This window comes from Xiphophorus maculatus, chromosome 4, assembly GCF_002775205.1.
Source record: "Xiphophorus maculatus strain JP 163 A chromosome 4, X_maculatus-5.0-male, whole genome shotgun sequence".
NCBI classification, from domain to species: domain Eukaryota; kingdom Metazoa; phylum Chordata; class Actinopteri; order Cyprinodontiformes; family Poeciliidae; genus Xiphophorus; species Xiphophorus maculatus.
The window spans coordinates 11,854,617-11,878,457 of NC_036446.1; the positions used below are offsets into that span (position 1 = coordinate 11,854,617).

At 37.2% G+C, this 23,841-nt stretch overlaps 1 protein-coding gene across 3 annotated transcripts in view; it reads left to right on the forward strand.

The window, feature by feature from the left end:
- Nucleotides 1-1,750: 1,750 nt before the first annotated feature.
- The window catches only part of LOC102232337 (frizzled-3-like), a 33,770-nt gene continuing 11,679 nt past the window's right edge, over nt 1,751-23,841 (forward strand). Inside the window, exons 1-3 of one of the 3 annotated variants that reach the window (XM_023332512.1) lie at nt 1,751-1,945; nt 3,619-4,355; nt 22,840-23,036. In XM_023332512.1, the coding sequence (XP_023188280.1) occupies nt 4,071-4,355; nt 22,840-23,036 (482 nt within the window). In that variant the 5' untranslated portion in view covers nt 1,751-1,945; nt 3,619-4,070. Of the gene's footprint in view, nt 1,946-3,618; nt 4,356-7,415; nt 7,557-22,839; nt 23,037-23,841 lie in introns of those variants that run through there. The other 2 variants (XM_023332510.1, XM_023332513.1) reach the window with 2 other exon arrangements.

Sequence of the window (23,841 nt, forward strand, 5' to 3'; positions counted from 1 at the left end):
TTACACATGTTCTGTAAGGTTGGTCATTGTTAAGTGGGGTCACATTAAAAGGTTAAAACCAGTATGTGGGTCAGCAGCCTGAGCCGGACCCCCCACAGCTCTGTGACAGAGAGGATCAGGATCAGATCAGCCATGAAACGGTTAATCTAGGGCTGTGCTTAACTGTGTGGAAGGAAATCATAGCGTAAAACGCTAATCCTGAAGCTCTGCAGGACAAATATTGACATAAGTGCTGACTAATACAGTCACAACAGTGCCAAGCTGCAGCTAGAAATTTAAATAATTTTAAGGAGGACTTTAAAGACTTGAGTAAAATATGTGACATTTTATCAAGTGACTTATAACTAGTTACATATTCTTTGCTTTTTTATATTCTTAGCATTTAATCAATGTCATTTAGTGTCACATATCTCCAAACTAAAAAATAGTTTTATTATGGGAATTACAGGTAGGTCTTAACAAATTAGAGCATAAACAAAAGTGTTAAATTTATTCAAAATGAAAAGCATTAAACTAATTTATAACAGCTACATTTCACACCGATATATTTAAGCACTTTAAGATCATTGTAACTTAGAGACGAGAAGCCAAATTCTTACAAAATTAGAATATCAAAAAACAAATCTTTAAAATATAATTAAAAATGTTTCAAAGACAAAAGATTTAACCTATGAAAAATATATTTATGGGACTGAACATTATATGCACTCAGTACTTGGAGAACAGAGGACAGTTTGGTGACCAATCAAGGATAGTGAAATATTGTTTATTAACTCTGTAGATTTGTCAGTGTAAGCTTTTACTAAGTCTGTTTGAAAACTGACAGCAGCATCTCCAAACAATTTGTAAATGAAGAATATAATCATGTTTCCTAGTAGACACTTCCACTGACTTTGGACTTGATTGGACCAAAACCAGCAGATGACACGTCTCCCCAAATCAAACTTCACTTTGCCTTTCCACTCTGATTTCAGATTCCAGTACTTTGCTTTTGAAACGAAAAGCAAAATTAATATTCATCTGAAAAAAGGACTTTGGACCCACATTGAACAACAGTGCATGCTGTTATCTTCTGTTATCTTCTACCTCAGATGACTCTGGTTACCTTGTCAGTCCAGAAGTGACTTAAGACAACAAATGCAACATTTGTCGTACAAATCATGGATATTTGTTGTGGCTGGTGAACCTTTGAGTCAAATTGCATTTTCTTCCACATGTTTTCCTTCCACTCAACTTCCTATTTTTTTCACTCTGAACAGCCACCGTCTTTAACAGTGACTATTTGTGGCTTACAGGTGTCACTGTCTGGCTGCTGGACAAATGTCAATTCAGTTTTATCTACCATTGTGTAAGCCATGACACAACATTTCTGTATTGAAATCAATTTTAATGGTCTCCATTTAGAGAAACATCATTTGTGGTTTTTATTAATTTTAAGACATAATTCTCAAAATAGTTCAAACAGAGGTCATAGATGTACTAGGCTTCTCTGAATAACATTCATGAGATGAACTGACCTACTGAGACAAATTCATTTTTAAACATATTTCAAGTTGTGAGAAAAGCTAAATTGTGTCACCCTATGAAGTACAAAAAAATAAGTAAATAAATAAAATGCAGCACCTTTCAGAGCTCATATTTGTGACGCATATTTTGGTTATAATATTGCAGTCCAGTCACGCAGTCAAAACACCACAACGCATTAGGCTCCATTAGTATTCCATTATAGTCGAGATGAATTTTTAAGCAGCCCACTGTAGGTCTAACACGCCCACTTCCACTCACACTGTGAAGTCAATTGGCTCGCCTGCGCGCTCACACTCAATCCGCGCTCCCGATGACTCGTGGGCAGCGAGCAGCCAGCTGCAGAGCAGAGCGGACCAGCGCTGTACTGCGGTGAGCAGAGCCCGGGACCACCCGAACCGCTCGCTGTTCTACACACAAGGTAAAGCATTTCCTCCTTTAACATTACACCGCCCTCATCTCTGCGGCGCATCTGATTCTGAGCTGTCAAACAGGCGTGCAGATTTGGACAATAAACGCTTTAAAGGGAAAATGTGCGCAAACAGCGCGCTGTTGCTGCGGTGACAAACGGACTGGTGATTTTTTTTTTTTTTGTACCGTGTATGGTAGTCGCTTCGACAACGAAGATGCTTCCGTGGACAGAGCGACGTGAAATGTCTGCGCTCTGAAACCACCCACTTCATTTTCTCTGATAACCAGAAGGAGCGAACGCTAACGACGCGCCTCGCCGTGAATGTTACGCAGGTGTTCACCTAAATTACTAATCAATGTAACAATGTTAATGGCTGCTGGCTGACAGCAGCTGGCGTGCGCGACGTCGTCACGCAAAGCTGGAGAAATGTCCATGTTGCATTAGAATATATTGGTGGAGTATATAAGCTGTAAAGTTTACAATCCAGCAACACGGTAAGTCGCGTAGTGGGTCAGTGTGAAACATTACAGGAGCGTTGCTTTTATGGAGCGCAAAAAGTGCCACAATGGTATACACAATTAAAATATAAATATATATATATATATATTGCATGCTATTATTATCAGAGTTAATTGGTTATTACTTGATAAGGAAATCCATTTCTAATTGGAGGTTAAAAACTCCAAGTGAATTTTGTAATTTTTGGAAATGAATGTAGGATTTAGCCACATTTTAAACTATATATTTGACTGATTAAATTGTTTTAAAAAATAAATCAATTTATGAAGTGTTCCAGCACCATACTTTGAAATAATTATTTTAATAAGTACAACGTAAATAATTATGTCATAGTCATTTGCTGCAGTATATGGCTTGATTTAATATTGTTTTCTATAAGCCATCCCTTTCAAAATCTGTTGGAGTTACTACTGTGTGGACTCTTGAACATAAAAAGTACTCCTGGAATGGCATTTCTGTTTTTTGATTTGTTTTTTTATATTTGTGCTTATGATTTGTCATCATACTGAGCTGGGTTCAGCTGAAGGCTTCCCCTGTATTATTTCAACATTTAAATTTAATTAAGGAATTTTAACATTTTCATATTAATATTGCATTAAATTAGATTTTAATTAGGGGACATATAAATTATTGTTGAATTTTCTTACTTTTTTAATGGCACTTTTTGTGCTCCGTATAGCTGTTGCCCGGTGAAGCTCACACAAATAGGAGCTGAGGTGGGGGAGTGTCTGAGCCGCTCATCCACAGGTGTACGTCCACACAGGCGTCTGAGCTGACAGCAGCCGCCGTGGTTCACTTTGAACACACTTTCTGTAGTGTGCAACCTGACCCCGCTGACTCAGCTCTCGTACAAGAAGATAATCCGACACTGAGGCAAGCCAAGACAATTTTTCTTAAGAATGCAAACGCACACTCTTGTCAGGAAAGAAAATCGGCTTTGCACCCATTTGGGTGATGTAAAAATGTATCATAATAGGATGATTTTATTTATGTAAAGAAGGGTGTGGCTGATCAGAGATGATATCTGCAACAGTGAACTTCAAGGAAATCCACTTTGCTTTTTTAGGCAATAATCCCCTCTTTGTATATTAAACTTGTAAAACCTGTTTTCAGGATCCAAAGCAGTCTGACGGTTTAAAAGGAGACATTTTGTGTCTTTGCAGGGCTGTTGGTGATTATGACACACTGGAGCCTCGGCGGTTCTGGCCATCATCTCTGGAGAAGAACAGTTAAGGAATTGAAAGAATAAAGACCAGAAAGAAAACGGCAGGAGACGACTTGCATATGGAAGACGGAGCTTTGCAATAAGCATAGAGATGGAGCCAGGTTTACAGGCCTTTGACCAGTGGAGTGCTGGGATTCAGGAAAAATTCCAATAATGGGAAGTCAGTTTAGAGATTCTGAAACACAATGAGACGATTTCCACAAAGTTCAGCTCTCTTGAATTTGAGTTCCCTTGTGTAGTTTAGACTGCGTGCATCCTGTCTGTGGATTTCTCTTTTAGTGTTGGTTTGTGGGTTTCACATCCATCACTCACTTTCAAATGGACATGTTTCTCTCTTGCCAAGCTGCTGTCAAAATAAGGATGATATAAACAACCTGAATCACTGACAATATGTCGAGCGTTAAAAAGAAAACACCTGTCAGCAGAGGAGACGGGCGTACAAAAACTGTAATAAACGGCTGCAGGCAAAACGTCCCTTCCTGCTATCTCTCCATCCTCCTCCTCCTGCTCCTCTTCTCCCCGGGTTCCCCTCATATGGAGTTTATAGAGAGCCACAGTGAATTCAGCTGTGAGCCCATCAGACTGAGAATGTGCCAGGATTTGCCTTACAACACCACCTTCATGCCCAATCTCCTGAATCACTACGACCAGCAAACGGCTGCTCTGGCTATGGAGGTAGGTGATGTTCTTCTGGTTCTCTCCTCCTCATCATCATCAATCACTTTATTTTGATAAATTGTCCACATTAAACACAGGAAACAACAAAAAAGAACAATAAACAAATTTATTTACCTAAAAGAAATAGGCTGAAACCAAGCTTATTCTCGCCTGCCCTATTTTTATACCCAACAACCTACCAAGATATCTTCACAATACACATGTAAATCTACATAACAGCGTAAGATTTTATCATTTTACATTTTAAAGCTCACCAAGAAAGGACATAACTTAAAATCATCATTCAATTCATTCCACAGTTTCTCACCAATAACTGAAACACATTTTGAAATGGCTCTTCTCTTTTGCACATTCAAATATAAACAAACCTCGCAAATTATATTTATTCTCTCTTAGCTTAAATAACTTCTGAATACCAGAAGGAAGATCAATGCTTTATACATTATTTCCAGTATTTTTATATAAAGAATATCTCTAAATTTTAATGTACTACTTTGAATAAAGAGTTTATCTGTTGGTTCACGGTCCCACTTTATTAATAAGCCTTATAGCTTTTTTTTTTTTTGCAACTTAACTAATATATCAATGGTTGTTTTACTTGCATTTCCCCAGATTTCTGAGCAATAAGACAAATAAGGCATAACCAAAGAGTAATATATAATATGCAAGCCTTTAACATTTATTAAATCTTTTATTTTAAACAATATTCCAATAGTTTTTGCAACTAGGAGATTACGTTAAAATGACAATTTAAATGTTTTTTGTGTGAAAATGGGGAGACATGCTCCACTGTTAATGTCATGTTGCTGTTTCTGAAAAATAATTCAGAAAATGTGCAGGGCTTTGAAATGGTTGCTGACCACAAAGCAGCACCCTGCAGAGTTTTATCTTGTCGTGTCTTGGACCTGCTGAGGTCTGAAGGATTCCTCATGTAGCCTAAAGTGACAGGACCAGATAAAACTCGGATACAATTGTATCTGAAATGAAAACTGGCATAATGTGCCAACGTTAAAATCATCAGCTCAGAATGAGAATCTTTCAGAGGCAACAGGTCCATCCATCAATCCATCCAGGCTGCAGATCAACAGCAAATTGATTAGCAGAGTTGGATAGTAACCATCTATATTTACTCAGTTACATTTACTTGAGTAACATTTTGGAAAATACAAACTTTTAGAAGTGTTTATTTGAATAATTTTATTTTGCTTTTATTTGAGTAAAATTTCTGGATAATCTATCTACTGAGTAATGTCACTGAATGAAGAAAAACCTTGTTCTAACCAAAGATTTACCAGAAACACACCTGCAGTCTTTGTTCCATAAGTTATTTTTTTACTGAATGAAATTATTTTGTAATTTTTATATTAATTATTTTTATCTTGGTCTTTAAAATACCAACATTTCCACGTAACTTTGTTTTTGTAGTTCATTTGATTGTGTAATTTTTTAAAATATTAAATCATTGTTTTAATCAGTAGTTGAGTACCAAATACTTTTTAAGTATATTGAGTTAAAATATGCTAAAGTACTTCTACTCTTGAGTACAATTTTTTGTGTACTTTACCCACCTCTGTTTATTACTCTCAGGAATATTCTTTTTGAGGCAATTTACATGTTAATTTTTATAAAAGAGTGCGGTACAACTACAACACAGGGTTATGCTAATATCCTATATTCTTTATCATCAGTGGGATGGGTTGCTCAGAAACAAACAAGGTTCCTTCTTGCTTTCTGCAAATGTTCCCTCAGAGCCTTTAATCTGTGAGCTGCAGGAGACACAAAGCTGCAGGCATGAAAATTGAGGATTTAAGCGAAGCAGGGAACGGGCTCTGCTTCATCTCTCTTCCTCATGTTGCAGATTCATCTTCCTTCATGTTGCTTCTTCTTGGACACAGATGGATGTGTATGTACTCATCCAGTCATTCCTGACCTTTTAGTTTTCTATATGAGCTCTAGCTGACAGACAGAAGGTGCAATCTGATCAGCAGAACAGGGAAAATATTCTCCAATGAGATTTGTGTGTGTGGTTTAAAGCTTTTAAGAAATTCCTTGGTGTGTGGACACTTGTTTGTAGCAACTGAGGGGAAATAGGGCTGTGTTACACACACACACGCACACACACACACACACACACACACACACACACACACACTCTATGCATCATTATCATGTTACCCCTCTTTCCTACTCCATTGTTAGTCCCTGGAGAGTGTGAAAGGACACAGAACAAGGTGTTGTTCAGTAACTACGCTGTAATTACTTGTTTTTGTCCAGATCACTATGCAAAACATGGGTATTTTCTGAGGTGTTAATTTTACTGACATTATTTCCTCACTACATTATAACTCTAACCCTTGAATAGGGAATTAAGTTCGAATTTCAAACACGCAGATCTTCTGTTAATTTCTTTTTGCACAAAGCTACACTATAATCTAACCAGCAGAGGTACGGCCTTGTTTTGGCGACTGAATTTAAACATCCCAAATATCTCCAGCAGCCCGTTCAAATAAATCTGCTTCCAGCTGTTCGTAGTTGGTGTATTAAATTACTCTTGCTGAAAAGCAGATGAATTTGAACAAGGCATGTGTTGGCTGGCTGAGCTGCATGTTTAATCCTGAGGGATTTTTGTTGTTTTTATGCTTAGTAAGCACTTTCTCATGTCAAAATGGATGATCGAAATTTTGTAGTTTCATGACTGAACAAGTTTTCTGTGATTTCCTTTTTTCCAAATCAAAATATTCTGTGTTGCTAAGGATCTGCAGCAGGGTGATTACTTCCTTTGTAGAACTACTGACTGTAGTTCATTACGGTCAGAGCTGCAGCTACAGTCATGGCCTTTAATCAGCAAATGAACGACCGTGCAATTGTTCAGTCACGTCAGTTCCCCAATGTCTTGTCAAAACACGCTACCTCAGAGACTCCAAGAACCATCTGGTGCTGAACTTGATTTGACCCAGATGAAGCTGGAGCCAGGTAACCAACACCCACAGTCGCTTCAGTCATTTCTGAAGATGGCTGAGAAGCAACATGAGCCCTGTTATTTTTCCCTGCTCTGCTCTGCAGTGACCAGGCAGTGCTGCCCCGGTGGAAACCCTGGAGGAAATTTAATAATGCCTCAGTGGAAAACACGGACTGCATAATGCCAGCTTGTGTGTGTGTTTCTGTGGAAGGAAATGTCTAATTTCTCCTCCTCGATCAGTGAGTTTAATTATTTTTCTTTCCAGATTCTTACTGCAATCTATTTAGTTTAGATTTTTACAAGTATCGTTTGTCCTGATCACTCCTATAGTTGAGATGTTTTAAAACAGCCTAAATTGGATATTACAAATCTTTATGACCTAATTTAAAATGGACAACACGTTAAATTAGTTTATATTTCCCTGGACTGGTTAGGGAAGCACTCAAGTACACAATTTAAAAAATAATTTAATCTGATCTTGGGGAACAAATGACAGAATTACTGGCTGGAAGCATGACTTAAAAAAATATCTAGACAATTTTCAGTTCATAGTTTCTTCATAAACATGCAACCACTAACCCCACATTGTGAATTATGTTATTAATGTAATTGGTTCTTCAAAGAGGCTGAACGCTGTCTAATTTCAGAACATGCTGCTGGGATTGTTGGAACAAAGGGAAAGTATAACTTTTATAAATATAAGCTGTTTGGAACCTGTAAATTTTATGATAAAATGTTGTTTACACCCTCAAGTGAAATATATCATCAAAATTCAGAATATTTTATCTATGATTGTTTTGTTTACTTACCCAAATCTCTATGGGATTATGTTGTATTAATGTATTTTAGTGACATATTTTGGTTGTTGGGGAAATTTCTAAGAAAAATTTAAGTTGTACAAAACTTGAGATATATATCCTGTTTGCCATTATGTTTGGTCATTTGTTCAAAGTCCAGAATTGTTTTTTTTGTTTGTTTTTTTTACAATTTAACTCGCACTAGAGATTCTGCCTTTTCATGCTTTAATATCTGTTATAGTTAAGATAACTCAGGTTCCCAAGTGGAGTTGGATTTATCCAGTGTAGTGGTTAAAGCTCCAGAAACGTCGTCGTTCCTGTAGGTTTAATTGCTTATCCAGGGTTAAAAAGTGGACACTGCTACTTCCTCTGTGTGTTTGTGACTGGGCCGGGTTACGCTCCCAGCTGTCATCGCTCACTAGTGCAAACTAGCTGCTAATCTCTTTCTCAGCTCCACAATGACGACATTGATTCCCACACCAGCGGCCACCCCATCTGCTACAATAGTCAATTAAACCTGAGCAGAGAGGCTGAAATAAGGGGGGAGGTGAAGTTGTACAACTAAGACATATTTTTAAGGGAGGTTTTGTTTATTTGTACACCTATTTACGTCCCCATGTAGTAAAATACGAATATAATCTTTCCTGCCCATCTGCCTCAGCATGTCATGGTTCCCAGAGGATTAGTTGTTGTGACATTACCTAAGCGCTTTGGATGTTGAAAATGCAGATTTAGACGTATGACACAGTGAATGTTCATCAGCAGCAGAACCAAGTTTACCACGGACAGATGGGTCTGCAAACCTACAAACCTACGTTTGTATCGTGGCATCATGAGGTGATGGTTAGGTAGATTTTATTCGGGTTTTGTTTTGCAGATTTTTGTCAATTTAAAGTAAATGTTTGACAATAAATAACATTTCTGATTTTAACAAATTGGTAAAGATTCACATTTTGAGAGCAAGAGACAGCAGAAGAGTTTTACATTGATGGACAACACAGGTGCTGCAAATAGGAAACACTGTAAAAATGGTTCTTTTTCAAATATATTAATTTGACAGCCTAAAGTATTAATGTGATAGTTTAACAGTTAACTTGTTGTAATTATAGGCATGCTTTTACTTCAAATAATTATTTTCTTAGTATTTTGGTAGTGGAAGTGCATCGGCTAACTTCATAGCACTGACTGGTTGCTCTGACGATGTTTGTACTGCTATAACCACACTTCTTTATTCTGTGGTAATCTCCAAACATTCAAGAATATCTGTGACTCTTAATATAAAGTTAGTATAAATGTATTTCTTTTACACTCTGGTTTCAACAGAAATGCTTTAGGATCCGTTTACATGTTCATCTAAGGCACCGTGATGAAAGACAAGCGATCCGCTGTCCTGACATCAGAAACTCTTCCTCCAGGCTCTGCAGGGAATAACTGGCCAGTAATTAACTTTGTAGATATAACGGGGCTTAAACCAGGGGAGTCCAAACATTTTGCCATGTGGACCAAAATTCTAGAACCAAAAATAGTTGCAGGCCAAAAGCGCCAACCTAAAATCAAGCCAATAAAGTAGCTGGATATTTATTGTAGATTTTTACAACGGTGTATCAGGGCCACTGTAGATAGAAAAAAAAGGACAAAATTTCTCCCAAAAACTCACATTTTGTGATTTCTTTTGAAATAGTCTAGGTATATTTCCAAAGGAAAATTTGAAATTCAGAAATGTTCAAGTTTTTCTACAAAAACCTTGAACATTGAAAAACTTGACAAACTTTTCTAGCACAATTTATATTTTTTTGTTTAAGTGAAGTCTTTTTCATGAATATCAAATTTATTCTGGGCAAAATTATCTTAAATCTGTTTAGCAAATAAAATCTGAGTTTCTGCTGCTGTTTTTGTAGGATGCATGTAATTTTTTTGTCTTAATGAGAAATGTGAAAATAAAGTATAAGAGCTCTCTAGTGTGGCATTTATAATGTAGGGAGCTTTTGGTCAGTCTAATTAAAACAGATTTTGTGTGTTTTTTGAGAAGGAAGCACTGTTGCAGCAGGGTGGTCCATGCTGACAATAAAATCTCATCAAGCTGTCTGGAGTCTTACCTGGTGGAGGACGATGCAAAGCCCACCGACAAACAGCTTAGACGACCATTAAGAGCACAATGGGCACATGGTGTGTAAGGCAAATAATCAGCCTGTCACTCGCTATGCAGCCAGCAAATAAATGAGATTTCAGGGTGAAACAAATTGTAAAGACCTTTTTAATGAAGTGCAAACCCCTCAAGGATTTGTAAAACCCAACAACAATGCAACTGACAGGGACCTTAATTAACGCAACAAAATAAAATAAAAAGGTCTGATCTGGTGTCAGTTCTAGATGCTAACTCAGCTGCCACGTCTTGTCATTTTATGACGCGTTTCTCTGAGCTCTGAACATTAATGCACTCTGACCACACCCTCATCACAAAACCAAGCAGTCCCAAAATTCAACAGGCAAATAAGAGTTGGGACAGCGGGGAAAAATGACAAGTAAAAGAAATATAAATGGGCAAATGCAGCGCAGGAAAAGCTGTTGAGCTCCTGCTGTTAATGAACATTTGGAAGTTGTTCTGCATCTATAAAAAAATTTAAAAAAACAATTTGTCAACCTTGCCAAATCTTTAAAAGTCACAACTCTGACACAGAAGTTTTGAATTATATATAACTTTATTCTAAATGCTAAAATTGTTGCTTACCCACTCCTTTGAACATGTAAATATACTTTACTACTATTTTTGTTTTGTTTGCTATTGTTGTATACAACTTTGTTTATTCATTTATTACACTAAGTTCAAAAAAGTCAAACCAACCCAACGTAGTTATTTAATAATGTAATTAGTTGACCATAGCAGTGCCGCCCTCAAAGGGGCCATAAGGGGGCCATGAACCCCTCTTGAAAACGACTGGCTGCCTCGAAGAATCATATTGACGTCATAGACAGGCAAACAGAGTCACCGTCTTCAATGAAGATTTAAATGTAAGACACTATGCATAAATAAATACAAAATAAATTTTAAATATAACTTTTAAAACATTTTTAGCTATGGCCCCCTAACCTTTTACTGGCCTGATCTGGATACCCTTATTTAAACTATTTGTGGTCCCACTGGACCATAAGGAGTTTGTATTTTCATGTGTTAACGCTCTCGTTTCAGACACTGAAACTTTGTTTTGGCACCTCTGACATGAACTCGGTGTGACTCTAGCCGTTTTAGGAGGTTTTGCGATCTTGGCTGTGTTAAAGCTTTAGTACACAATTTTCTTAGATTGAAAAGCAGCAAAACTTTTTTAAAAAAGCAAATAGTTGTTAATTAGTTGCAGAGGCAGAAGGAATAATAATCTGTTGGTTACAAAAGGAGGTAAAGAGTGAGGGGGGTTTCAGAAAGGGAATGTCAGGAGGGAAATGCTGACGGACTGACAGGTTGGGTAAAGTCTGTGGACTCTGCTGTCTTTGCTGTTTGGGTTTCTCTCATCAAGGGGTCCTGTCTTTCAAAATAAGACTGGTTTGTTCATGAAAGGCCGCCGTGGGCTTTGCAGATCCTTTAAACCAAAACGTGTGTGTGTGTGCCAAACTTGGAGAGTTTTCCGCTTGTTGTGTTTAATTTTATTGTTTGTGTGTATGTGAATACCAAAGTGTGTGTGTGTGGGGGGATTCCTGTGTTCGGTTTATTTTGTGTGTGTGTTTCACTCACACAGAGAAATGCTGCTTTTTCTTTCTTTTTTTGCATCTGAAGAGCCTCATTACCCTATTCACTCTGCAGACAGACAGATCCTCATTCAGTTTAAAAGTTCCTGTTTATTTCAGCTGAACTCTTGATTATCCTGCTTATTCTGACAGTCTATTGAAGCTGCCAGCCCAAATGAAGCAATCATTTATTTATGAACAGAACAAAGGCGCTGCCTGGTGCTGCTTTTTGGCAGACTGCTCCCATCCACATAGCTGCCACTGCCTTGTATCCAACCCCACAATGCCTCAGTGAGATCTGAAGAAAGCTGCTGCTGCAAAGCATGAGGTCAATTATTAGTTTTGTTAGTTTTCACCTTAAACAGTGTTGGTGTGTTTAATGCTAACACCAGTTCATTTAAATGTACGTGTACAACACTGTTTAATAACAACGCTCATCTGAAGTCACTTGATATGCAGGATATTGACAGTTAAATCCTGTAAAGAGATTTGGTTAATTACAAATATTCCTTTTCGATCATCATAAAACTATGCCGTTAAGTTCAGTCTATTATGTCAGTTTGTGAGCGTCAGTGGACATCCAGTTGTATTAAGTTAACAACTTTGCAGCAGTCACTCGTTCTGAGCGTGCGTGTAGCGACAGTGGAGACGAGAAATCCCCTCCAGCTGAACCTGGTTCAGAGTGAGCAGCCATCTGCTGCTGCCAACTGTGGGTTTGACAAGACAGAGCATAAAAAAACACAAAATCACTGCTGGTCCAAGAGTATTTAGGAAAAATGCTAAGTGTTAATAGCTCCTTTTAGTGGCTACATATGAGAAGGAAACGGCTAAACTGATGAGCTCTGAGCCAGTACTAAAATCTGTAGGAAATGAGGGGAAGCAAAGGAAAACGATTCAGTAAATGTCCTACCTGCAAGTGTTAGAACTCACAACTCAAACCTTATAAACAGCTGATGCTTCATTACACAAGTTTTACACAATTTCATTGTTCAACACATTTTTTTCAAGTATTTGTAATGTGCAAACATTCAACAAAATATAGAAATATGTTTGTGAAAAGGCTCCATCTACTCAATAAAGGGCATCAGTGTCTTGTTAATTTTGGACCTTAAGGGCGCACCTGAACCTTTTTTCTTTATTGTGGAATAATTCTACATAAAACTTGAATATTCATTGGATGTCAACATTTTAATTTGTGATTTTTTTCCTCTAATCCACACCCAGTTAAGAATTGTACATTCTGACTCGAATGTAGGGGAGGACGATACGGTATCAGTATGATGGTTTCAGATCAGTCGATCGATTTGGTTGATTTGGTTTTTTTTGTTTGTTTGTTTTAAGCATCATAAATGCTGCCAATCTGGTGACAGGATTTCTCTAGTTTATTGTGCTCATTTTCTCCCCTCACGCCCTTGTTTTTTTGTTTGTTTTTTTTATCTTTAAGCAGTTCTGAGGCACGATGGTTAAACCTTAAACTACTGCTTTGGCAGCTACTTCACAGGTTGTTGCTAGGTAACCAAAGAATGAGTGAGTTGTTGCTAGGTAACCAAAGCGTGAGCGAGTTAGTTGATTTCACCACATTAGGCTACATGCTTTTCTCTGCCTACAATTCCCAGAGTGCTTTGTGGTTCTGAATCAGGGTTCAGTGAAATTATTGAATGTTCAGTCAGACGTATTAAATATTGGTATTGATCAGGTCTTGATCGCGATATATACTACTGAATTATTGTCCAGTCTTGCTAAAATGTATCCTTACATCATCACTAATATTGAGTTAGATGAGTTTCAATTGTATCATTGAAATGCTAACATATCTCATACCCACTGTGAGTGTATATATAAACTTTTCTCCATCACTTTTGTTTTTAATTTTAGGCACTGTCCTTTGGTATTTAACAGAGATATGACCCACAAATATAGGTTACTCATGTCTTATGGTCTTAATCTGAACCCATGACCTGCACCATGAGGCGTGTGTATAAATGTGGCCGGTTAGAGATGTATAAACCTTTGTGCTAATCCCAACTAGCACTAACATATACACGCAGACGTACACACACTCAATGGTCATTGATCCTCTTGTCACGCAAAGCCACTCAACACAATGTAGCTCTAACATTTTCAGCATTCTGCAGAGCGTGGGCTTTAAAAGCTCTAATTGTGCACTTCTCAAGCTACATGGCACTCAATTCCCCAAAAATGCTTTTAGGGTTTCAAATGCAGGCGGGTTATCAAATCAGCTCCAACAGAGAGCAGCTGAACATTATTCCAATGGGTTTTAGTTTGTAGAGAGAGGAAAAAATGACATGCAAGATAACTAAATATCTGTAGTTATGTTAAATACAGTTTTTATTTAAAATGGGGAGAAGCTCTGAAATAAAAAGTTGTTTATTCAAACTTTTTTTTCTTTCTGAAAATGCTTCTTTGCAGTAAATCTTATACCATCGAAAAGCCGCTGTGTTTCCCTGTAAGTGTTTCCAAATTGGTTAATTTTAACGCATTTGAATTTTGAGCAGCAGAGTTGAGGATGTGGGTTGCACCTATGAAAAACTTGCAAAATCTACTGGAGACGTATTTAATCCACTGAGATGAGATTCTGCTACCAGTGACGATTCCACAGGGATTAAATTTTATCCTCCAAAATGTGATCACTCATCCCGCAGACTGGAGTTGATCAGGAATTACCCCTAAAGTTTAAGTTTATCATTGAACACTTTTGGTATTAGGTAGGGTTGTTGTTGATGTCAGAGTAATTGATATAACCACACTGACTGATTTTATTAACTAGTAGTTTTTTCTGGATTCTTGATCTGATGAAACTAGATGTTGGTTCTCCATGTTTGATTCTATGAAGTCGATTGTCCTAAATATCAATCTGAGGGAATGAATAGTTTCTCTAGATGAGTTTCTCTGGATTCTAAGCTTGTTCCTGCTCTGGGTTGAGTGAAGTTCTCTGGATCTTTTTGTTCTAACTAAAAGGTTTGGTTCCTGCTCTGGGTTGAGTGAAGTTCTCTGGATCTTTTTGTTCTAAAAGGTTTGGTTCTGGTCTGGGTTGAGTGAAGTTCTCTGGATCTTTTTGTTCCAACTAAAAGGTTTGGTTCCTGCTCTGGGTTGAGTGAAGTTCTCTGGATCTTTTTGTTCTAAAAGGTTTGGTTCTGGTCTGGGTTGAGTGAAGTTCTCTGGATCTTTTTGTTCTAACTAAAAGGTTTGGTTCCTGCTCTGGGTTGAGTGAAGTTCTCTGGATCTTTTTGTTCCAACTAAAAGGTTTGGTTCCTGCTCTGGGTTGAGTGAAGTATAAACTAAATGTTCCTGTGGTTTCTCTGGGTTCTACAGTAGTGTGTGATCAAGCTGATGACCAGCATTAGGATGAGCTGCTGTGGTTGTGCATTTATCCCTCTCTACTGAAGCTTGTCTCTTTTAATTATTTGATCGTTAACTTGCAAATTTATTTCTTGAAAATTAAGAACAAAATCATCCTATTTTTTGATCTATTAAATACATCTGTAAAGGTGGAAAGCAGGAGTCTTATTGTGTAAGTTGTGGGTGATCTGATTCGAGCCTGTTGTTGCGCACTCTGCTCTAAGTCTTTATCACTCCTGTTTGACCTTCCTGTCCCACGCTCATCCAATTCTTTTCTTCCCACTTTCACACTTTCTGTGTCATCTCATGTGCGAGCTCGTTGTCTGTACTTCTTGAGATTATTCGCCCATTAAAGAAGCCCTGCTACAATGCGCGTGAGTGAATGTGGTTTGTCTGTTATCCTGAATAAGGCTTGGCCATGAGCGAGTCTTCACATCACCTGTTGCCATGGTAGTTAAATAGGCAGAGAAAGATGGAGAGGAATGGAGGAAGGGAGGGAGACCGGCAGGCGTGGGTGGGAGAGGAAAATTGGATGATGTGTGGAATAAACCCGCAGAGAACAGACTGCATTTACAAGCGAAAGAGGGTTTTCTGGAAACCAAGTTATTTAGCTGCTAAAGTTATATTTGCCTGTTGATATCAGGCACGAATACTCCAGAACAAATCGCTCTGTTCTTGTCTCGCAAAGGCAGAGCAAGGAGCTGATCAAAGATCCAATTTAATTGAGGCTTCATCACAGTGTATCAGATTAACCTCTTCTTAGCGTGGATAACAACATCAAGACATCCGACACCTGATTGGGTTAGCGTTATGCTTTTCTAACATCTTCCTCCCATAATTCACTCAGCCGGCCATTTTGTCTAACAGAGGTCTTGTTCTAAGAGAGATTTTTTTTAATTATTAGATTTTTACATTATTTTATCATAAAAAGTCATTAGCATACAAGGTCAGACATTAGTCTGTGCTGAAGCTGCTTTAGAAGCCACAATGTTTCTGCATTTGGCAGATACTCTCCAAATATAACATTAAATATTGTTAGGAGTAGATTTAAATGTATTCGTTAATGTATTCATATTGATTTAAACGTGCCAATAATTAATGATTTTAGATGTGAAATTACTAATGTTGCTTAAATATTAAAACTGTATATATTTATTTGATCCTGCTCTTCAAATGGACTCGTAACATTTTGGTTGGTTAACTTGCAGAACTTCATAACAAATATATTAGAGCAGATTTAGTACCGCCCGCCAACAGATACAATTTTTATGGATATTCAAAAATATTTTTGTCATTTTTGAAAAATTTAATTTACTCTGATTAATTTCTTTATTTTAGAATTGAATTAAAAATAGTAATTGGCTGGACAAATTTTTATTTAATCTTTTTGTTTCATGTTTGAGTAGTTTTAGGGAATTTTATAAATGTTTATCAACAACATTTCAGACTTTCACCAAAAGTTTGAAATGGTGAAAGCGCATAAAATTTTATTGATTTGCCTCATTGCTACAAGCTATTTCAACAATTAATGTGTTTTTGCTCTAATCTTGGAGAGAAAGATTCAAAATCTTGGAACGAATCTCAAATATGCGTCATAATTTACAGATGTAACCAGGTCTAAAAATTATTGTTCTGTTGGGAGCAGACTCTAAATAACTAGCATTTATTTTCAACGTAGCTGAAATGGCTTCAGTTTGACTTGAAAATAATTTGACATTTAAATAACACTGGTAGTGTTTTTATGATGGCTTCATAGTTTCTGACCCATATAAAATGACAGATAAGCAAAGTGAGGAGAGTTGATGAAAGCTGTTGCTGGAAGGAGAAAAAAGGAAACGGTGAAGGTGGACAAACGCTTGTCAGTGTGATTGTAAGGAGTAAATGGGAAGCAAAGAAAAAAAAAGAGCTGAATACTGGAGAAAGAAGATGGGAGGAGAGGAGGAGGGGAAGTGAGCGTGAAGGGGAATGCCATTAGCGGCTTTGTTCGGTTCTCCCGACTGAATGTTAGATAGACATGGATAAACTCTCACCCTCTTACAAACAAACGCTCGTAAGGGGGTGAGAGTGACGAATGGCTCCTTTTTTTTAACTGTCCGCTCAGAGATTATATAGAGACCATCAGAATTTGTGCATTTCACCACAAACATTTCTTTCACCACAAACATTTCTGTCTGTCTGAGCTGAATTTCCCCGTGGGCAAATTTTGCCATGTGTGCATTTTGAAATGAGCGACTGGAAATGTTGCTGGAGTTAAAAATGGAGAGAACTGTGTGTAATACAAATATTAGTGCTGTCGATCGATAAAAATTTTTTTTACCAGATTAATTAATCGATATGATTAACTTTGTGAGCTTGAAATGGAAAAAAAAAATGCAAATGTTCAAAAAAAATATTTAGGAAAATGTTTTACTGTCTGAAACCAAACATCTCAGTTTTTCAGGTTTTCATATTCAGGAAAGTTTAAAATAAGTCATTTTTTATTTTTCAAATATAATTTATAAATGTTAACTATAATTCACCATCCTCATATGAATTATAGTTAATTCATATGAGAATTAACTCATAATTCTCATATGAATTATGAGTTATATAATTCATTCATATATGTACCTTCCTGGGTTTTTATCCAAAATCCATCTCTGTTTTGTTTTTTTAAGCGAAATTTGTCTGATTTTCCTCGCTCATCTTTCCACTTACATTTGCTGCATTGTTGACCGCAGTACAAGACCGTTAAACGTGCTGCCTTGAACAAAGTAACTCTCTTCAGGAGAGGCTTTGATGTCAAAATAGGTTATAAGATTAATCTGCATAATGTAATGTTAACGCGTTAAACTTCTTGGATTAAATGCATTAACGTGTTCATGTCAACAGCCCTAAAATATATATATATTCAAAATTGGACGTGTGTGGTGCAAGTCGAGGGATGAAGTCATCATATGTCTGTTATATAACAGTGAGCTGTAACAATACTCTTTACTAGCACTGCAGAGAGGGAAGGGGAACCTGAGCTGGCTGTAATGCATTGCAGCAGGATGCTGTTAATAGTTTGAGTGAGGAAGTGAGACGGAGAAGTAAATAGAAGTATTATTGCTTCTGCTGCAGGAGAGAGAGTAAAGGGATTGGCCCTCAAAGCCAGTGGAGACAGGATGTTGTTGGGATATTATGCAGTAGCTATGAAATGGAAGAAGCTGATACGGTTTGACAACATTTGTACTGCAGGCTCTGAACCGCTGATTTGAGAGGGAGGGACACAGAGATGGCACGAGAAGAAAGAGTATGAAAATTATGTTTCCAGATGGACTTGGGCAAGATTTATGAAGAAAATACCACATTTATCTTCTCTAAAATTAGAAATAGGTGATATAATACAAGGTTTCCCTCAGAAAACTTGCTAAGCCTGGTGGTTGGGGCACTCGGCAGTCATTCATCCAGGGGCCCGCTGTGTTTTTGAGATAAAAAATGTCTAAAGTTGAGAGAAAATTTTTAAATATCACTTGATAATTATGTGTTATTGGAAGATGAATATCTGAACACTGACTATAAAATCTTAAAAAATGCAAACATTTCAAAAATCTTAAATAAACAAACAATGCTAAGCCTGGTACAAGTAAAGCCTGGTGGCCCGCCAGGCTTATCATACACTGGGGGGAACCCTGTAATCCAGGCCACATTTTGGCCATATCTTCATCCTTATAATTTCAGGTTTTTGGTAATCATTGTATGCCAAGTTTGAGAACTTCGTTCTTATCTCAAGAAATGAATCATTCAGTATAACTACTTGAGGAAATCCAGCAACAGTTTGACAGCCAGGCTCCAGAGTTGTGTGGGACAACTCTGATTAAAATGGGTGGATTGGTGCCAGTTCAAGACCTGCGTCTTTCCCAGCTGGAACACAAAAGCCTGTCACCTTGATGTGACCACAGCACAAAGCTCGTCACTGTTCTAGGAAGTGAGAGGCTCTCGCGCCAAGCAGTCCTTCAAATCCATTTGACTCTCTAATCCAGCGAGAAAACGCCACTCCTTTTATTTCCCCAGTCCCTCCCCACTTTCTGACTTTCCTTCTGCTCCTCCTGCATTTACAAAACCCTTAGACATTATATAATTTGGCTGCCACTAATTGCTTTTTTAAGATGCAAGTCACAAATTTTTCTCTGATAAAGATATTTACAGTACACCACAACATAAAATGTAAACAAAGATTTGCATCTTAAAGCATCAAATGTATGCATAAAGTCTTCATTTAAAGGTCCTTGTTACTCATTTATTGGTGAAGAAAAAACAACCCATCTTCTTTATTCTCAAGATGTTTCAGTCTGGTGCTTAAACTTATTCAAACTCTCTTGTTAAAAATATTCAGTCAGTTTGTGCCTCCAACATTTCAGCTGTACCTGGTATCGTTTGTCTAAAGTATAACTGCTTGCATTGTGCATTTGTTAATCACATGGCCCATTCCTTTCCTTTTTTTGTTGTTTATTTTTTTACTTTTAGCTTTTCTCCTTGGTTTGCTCTCCCTCCCCTGTGGAGAGAAGGAGCAAAGAAAAAGAAACTTAATCCTCCTTTTGAGGCAGCGGTGGACCCGTTGAGCGTTTTCTCTTTTTCCAGCATTTTCTCTGAAAGTTTTCAGGTTATTTTTGACTTATGAGTGCTCAGTTCCCTTCAGATGTAGCTTGTTTTTCTTTAACATCCTTATAGTTATCATTTTAACATGTTTGTGATTTGTCTTTGGATTGTTAAATACAGCTGGAAGTGCTTCTTCTTGCACTGAAATGAGCACAAATGACATTTAAAACTGTATTCTTTGTTTCTCACTAATGCTTTGCTAAGTTGCTAAAGTGAAAACCATCTTTGTCTACTCTAGAGAATATTATGATAAATTTGCAGAAAGAAATCTGTCGACAATGACGTGGAAAAGTGTTAATATCTGCTTACGTTTTTCACATTTCTCTTGTTATAACCTCAATTTTCAATGTATTTTATTTGAATTTTAAGAAGTGTGTAATTCTAGAACAGAAAAAGGTTTTCAAATATGAACAATTCACTAGTGTATATTTCCTATCCAACATACAGCTGTCTGCCTGCCTCATTTATTTTATATTTGCCGTTTGCTTACTCTTCTGTTTTCTTTTTGTGTTTTGGGACTGTTTTGTGTTGTGAGGTTGAGGTTGTGTTCAGGGCTTGAATTATTGAAGAAAAATTTAAGACAGGGCGATAGTGAGGTAAATTTAAGAAAGTAAAAAATGCTAACGTGAGTAACAGCAGATGGAGAGATTCATGTAGGGAAGGTTTTGTAATACGTTTTTCTCTTCTAGCGTATGACATGTTGTTGTCCCCACCCCCATCTTATTCTAGCATATTTTTCAGTGTTTAAGTGGGAGCCTGCTTTCACCCTCAGGTCAGGTTTAGGGGTTTTCCTGCTTTCCTTTTCTGCACTTGTCCATCACAACTGACATACATAATGTCAGGCAATTTACTGGAGTTATTCTCCATGTATCGCTGATTGGCAACCCCGTCCCCCCCTGGCACAGTAAGGCCACTTTGTATCAATATTCTCTTTGTTGTGAGAGATGGGGGGCAATTGCCCTGAATGTCGGAATAATTGCACACAGCTAGCGGCACACATGCAATTTCTTTTCCAGACACGCAAACCTTCATGCACCACACACTGGAAAACACAATAACTGGGACACACACTAAATACACGAAAAATGCACAGAGGACATGGGCAGAATGAGGACACATGAAGTAGATTTGATGTGGAGTTTGACTGAGGTGGCATTAAAAAAAAGACTGTTCTTTGAGACAGAGACACTCGGAAAGATGCTGCCACTCACACATGGCCTGAGGCCTAAATACAGTCTGGGTTGGACGGGTGGACAGTCTGTCTTTGGTTGTTCTTGAGATTCAGAACTGGGGAAAAAGGGAAACTCCTTAAAACTCCATTTATGATAAATGTTTGTGAGCAATGGATGTAAAATGCAAAAACGATTCTATAAGCCCACTAGTTTTAGTTTTCTGAATAGAGTAAAAAAAGCACTTATTGCAAATGTCACAAACTTTAAAAAAAATAAAGTTGAGGTCAAATTGTGTAGCTTTTTTCTATGAATAATGGGTTTCAGTTTTACTACTTCTGGTGTCATTTCTACTGTGTAATTAATTATTAAAGAGGAGAACTGCAGCAAGTGGTGTGAATCTGAACTTCTGGTCTTTATATGCTGACAATAGTTTATTTGGTGCCTGGACCATTATTTAGGTATATTGTTAAAATGTCCTCTGCCTTGAGACTGCATTTACTGTGAATTGGTGCTATATAAACAGAATTAAAATAACATATTCAAATGTCGAACAGGTTGTAAAATCCTTGAATTATTGAGTGATGATGATGATGATTCTGTGCACCACAGGTTTCCATGCAGTTCTGAAATCTATGTCACCGCTCATGCATCGCTGCATTCATTTACTGGTGGAGCTTCTCTCCTCTCTGTGGATCTAGAACACACCAATTGAGGAACGATCAAAATATCCTCACATGCCCTCACTTCACTCTGGCACGCACATAAACCTACTGGTGCATGAGTGTTTGTTTGTAAGCACATACAATTGATTGTGACAAGAAGTTGGTTTAAGTGCAGCTCTTTGTCGCATGTTCATTTCACATCTGCACTGCTTTGTGACGTGTGCAGCAGGCGCAGGCTGAGATTATCACAGCATGTGGAATTGTTTTATGGCATTAACAGAATATAGAACATGACCTGAAACATTAAAACGACAATTTCTCCCTCTGCTACACATTAAAATACCAATTAGCATATGCAATATTTATTATCCATTACATTTCTGGACATTTTGAGACAGTTTGGCAAAAATGTAGAATAAAAACCTAAATTAATTAGAAGTTTTTTCTTTAAAAAACTACTAATTTTCATATAGAAAATTATTTTTTCCATGGTTATTATAGGACATGTAATTTTTGATGAGCTACTGTTTGTAGAGTAACAAGTTTAACACAACCTTCATAAGTGAATTTGTTTTTTATGACCAGAAATAACATTTGTTTTTGTTTGTTGAGAGAGCAGAAATAGTAGTAATCTTTATCTCGAGATTTAGTTTTGTTAAACTGGGGTTATTAACCAGGTTAGTATTGCTATCTTAAAATATATCTGAAGGATAACCTTTGACCTTTCTATTTATTGATAAGGTTATGATACTAGTTATTAAATTGTAGTATCTCAAATGCTTCTCAGGATGAAATATAACTGCAATAGATTTGGATGAATCAAGAATAATTGACAGTCAATAAATCAAAATTTTAGTGGACATAGTAGCTACATTACAGATCATTATTCTGATTGTGTGATGTTTCGTGCCACCAGTATGACTGGACTAAATGATCGATGTAAAGAATATCCCTGTTGCTTGTTTGCCCAGTTCATGGACTCTGCTTAAAGCAATGTTTATTAAAATGATTGCAGTGATTCATATTTCAGAAGCTTCTAAATATTCATGTCATGTCTTGTGGTGGTGTAAGTTTCAGCAGAAGGTTGTGCCCCTCTTCAAGGTGTAGATTTTTTACTTTGTAGTTCAATATAAATTTGTGAATTGGAGCTTTATCAGCTTAAACCTGTTTTTTTTGTTTGTTTTATTTCCAAAGCCTTTCCACCCAATGGTGAACTTGGTATGCAGTGCCGACCTGAGGATGTTTCTGTGCGCCCTGTATGCACCGGTGTGCACAGAATACGGCCGAATGTCCATGCCGTGTCGATCCGTCTGCCAGCGGGCCAAAGATGAGTGCCACAAACTCATGGAGATATTCGGAGTAGCTTGGCCAGATGACATGGAGTGCAGCAGGTAAGGATGGAAAAACCCAGGCCAACATTTAAACTGTGTAGACAGATTTCTATGGCCATGTCAGACTGCAGCCATAAAAATAAATACATTCAAATTGAATGCTGGAATTAATCAGATTGATCTTTCACAGACTTCTTTAGATAAATCTTGGTTGTGCTTCCTGATATAAGCAAGAGATAAACTAAACATACAGGATCAAACTGCATACACCCCTTTTCAGTTTGTAACTACATTTTAACATTTGACCCATTATTTTATTGTTCTAGTGCCTTATGTAATTCATCATGTTGAGTTAGTGCTGGGTGTGAGATATTACAGGTCAGCTGTTCATTGTAGCAATAAGAGCACAACAAAGAACACAGCAAATACTAAATCAACATGTCAGACATGATTTATCTTTTTATTTCTTGTGCTCATATTTTTTTTAAAACAAACATTTCTTTCACAAAAACAAAAAAGGAGACAACTTGAGCACATAAATAAGAAAAACAAACAAAAAATATTTTTAAAATCCTATTTACTTTTCTGTGTAGAATCTGCATTTCTATCTTTGCACATTGGTACTTTTACATTTTAAGGTCATTGTTTAGTCAAATTTATAGTGTGCTTAAATTTTCTTTATTCTGCTCATAGTTTGAGTTAGACCACCTGAAAGAGTCGGTCGTTCTTGAGAATAGTTTGTTGTAAAAGTCTTTTGAATCCATCTGTCACCAGGTGTTGATTCAAAGATCCCAGGTGGATCACAGAAAAAAACTGCTGGAATAATCCATAAAGGGAGGACAGGTCCCTTCAACACGTCAAACCA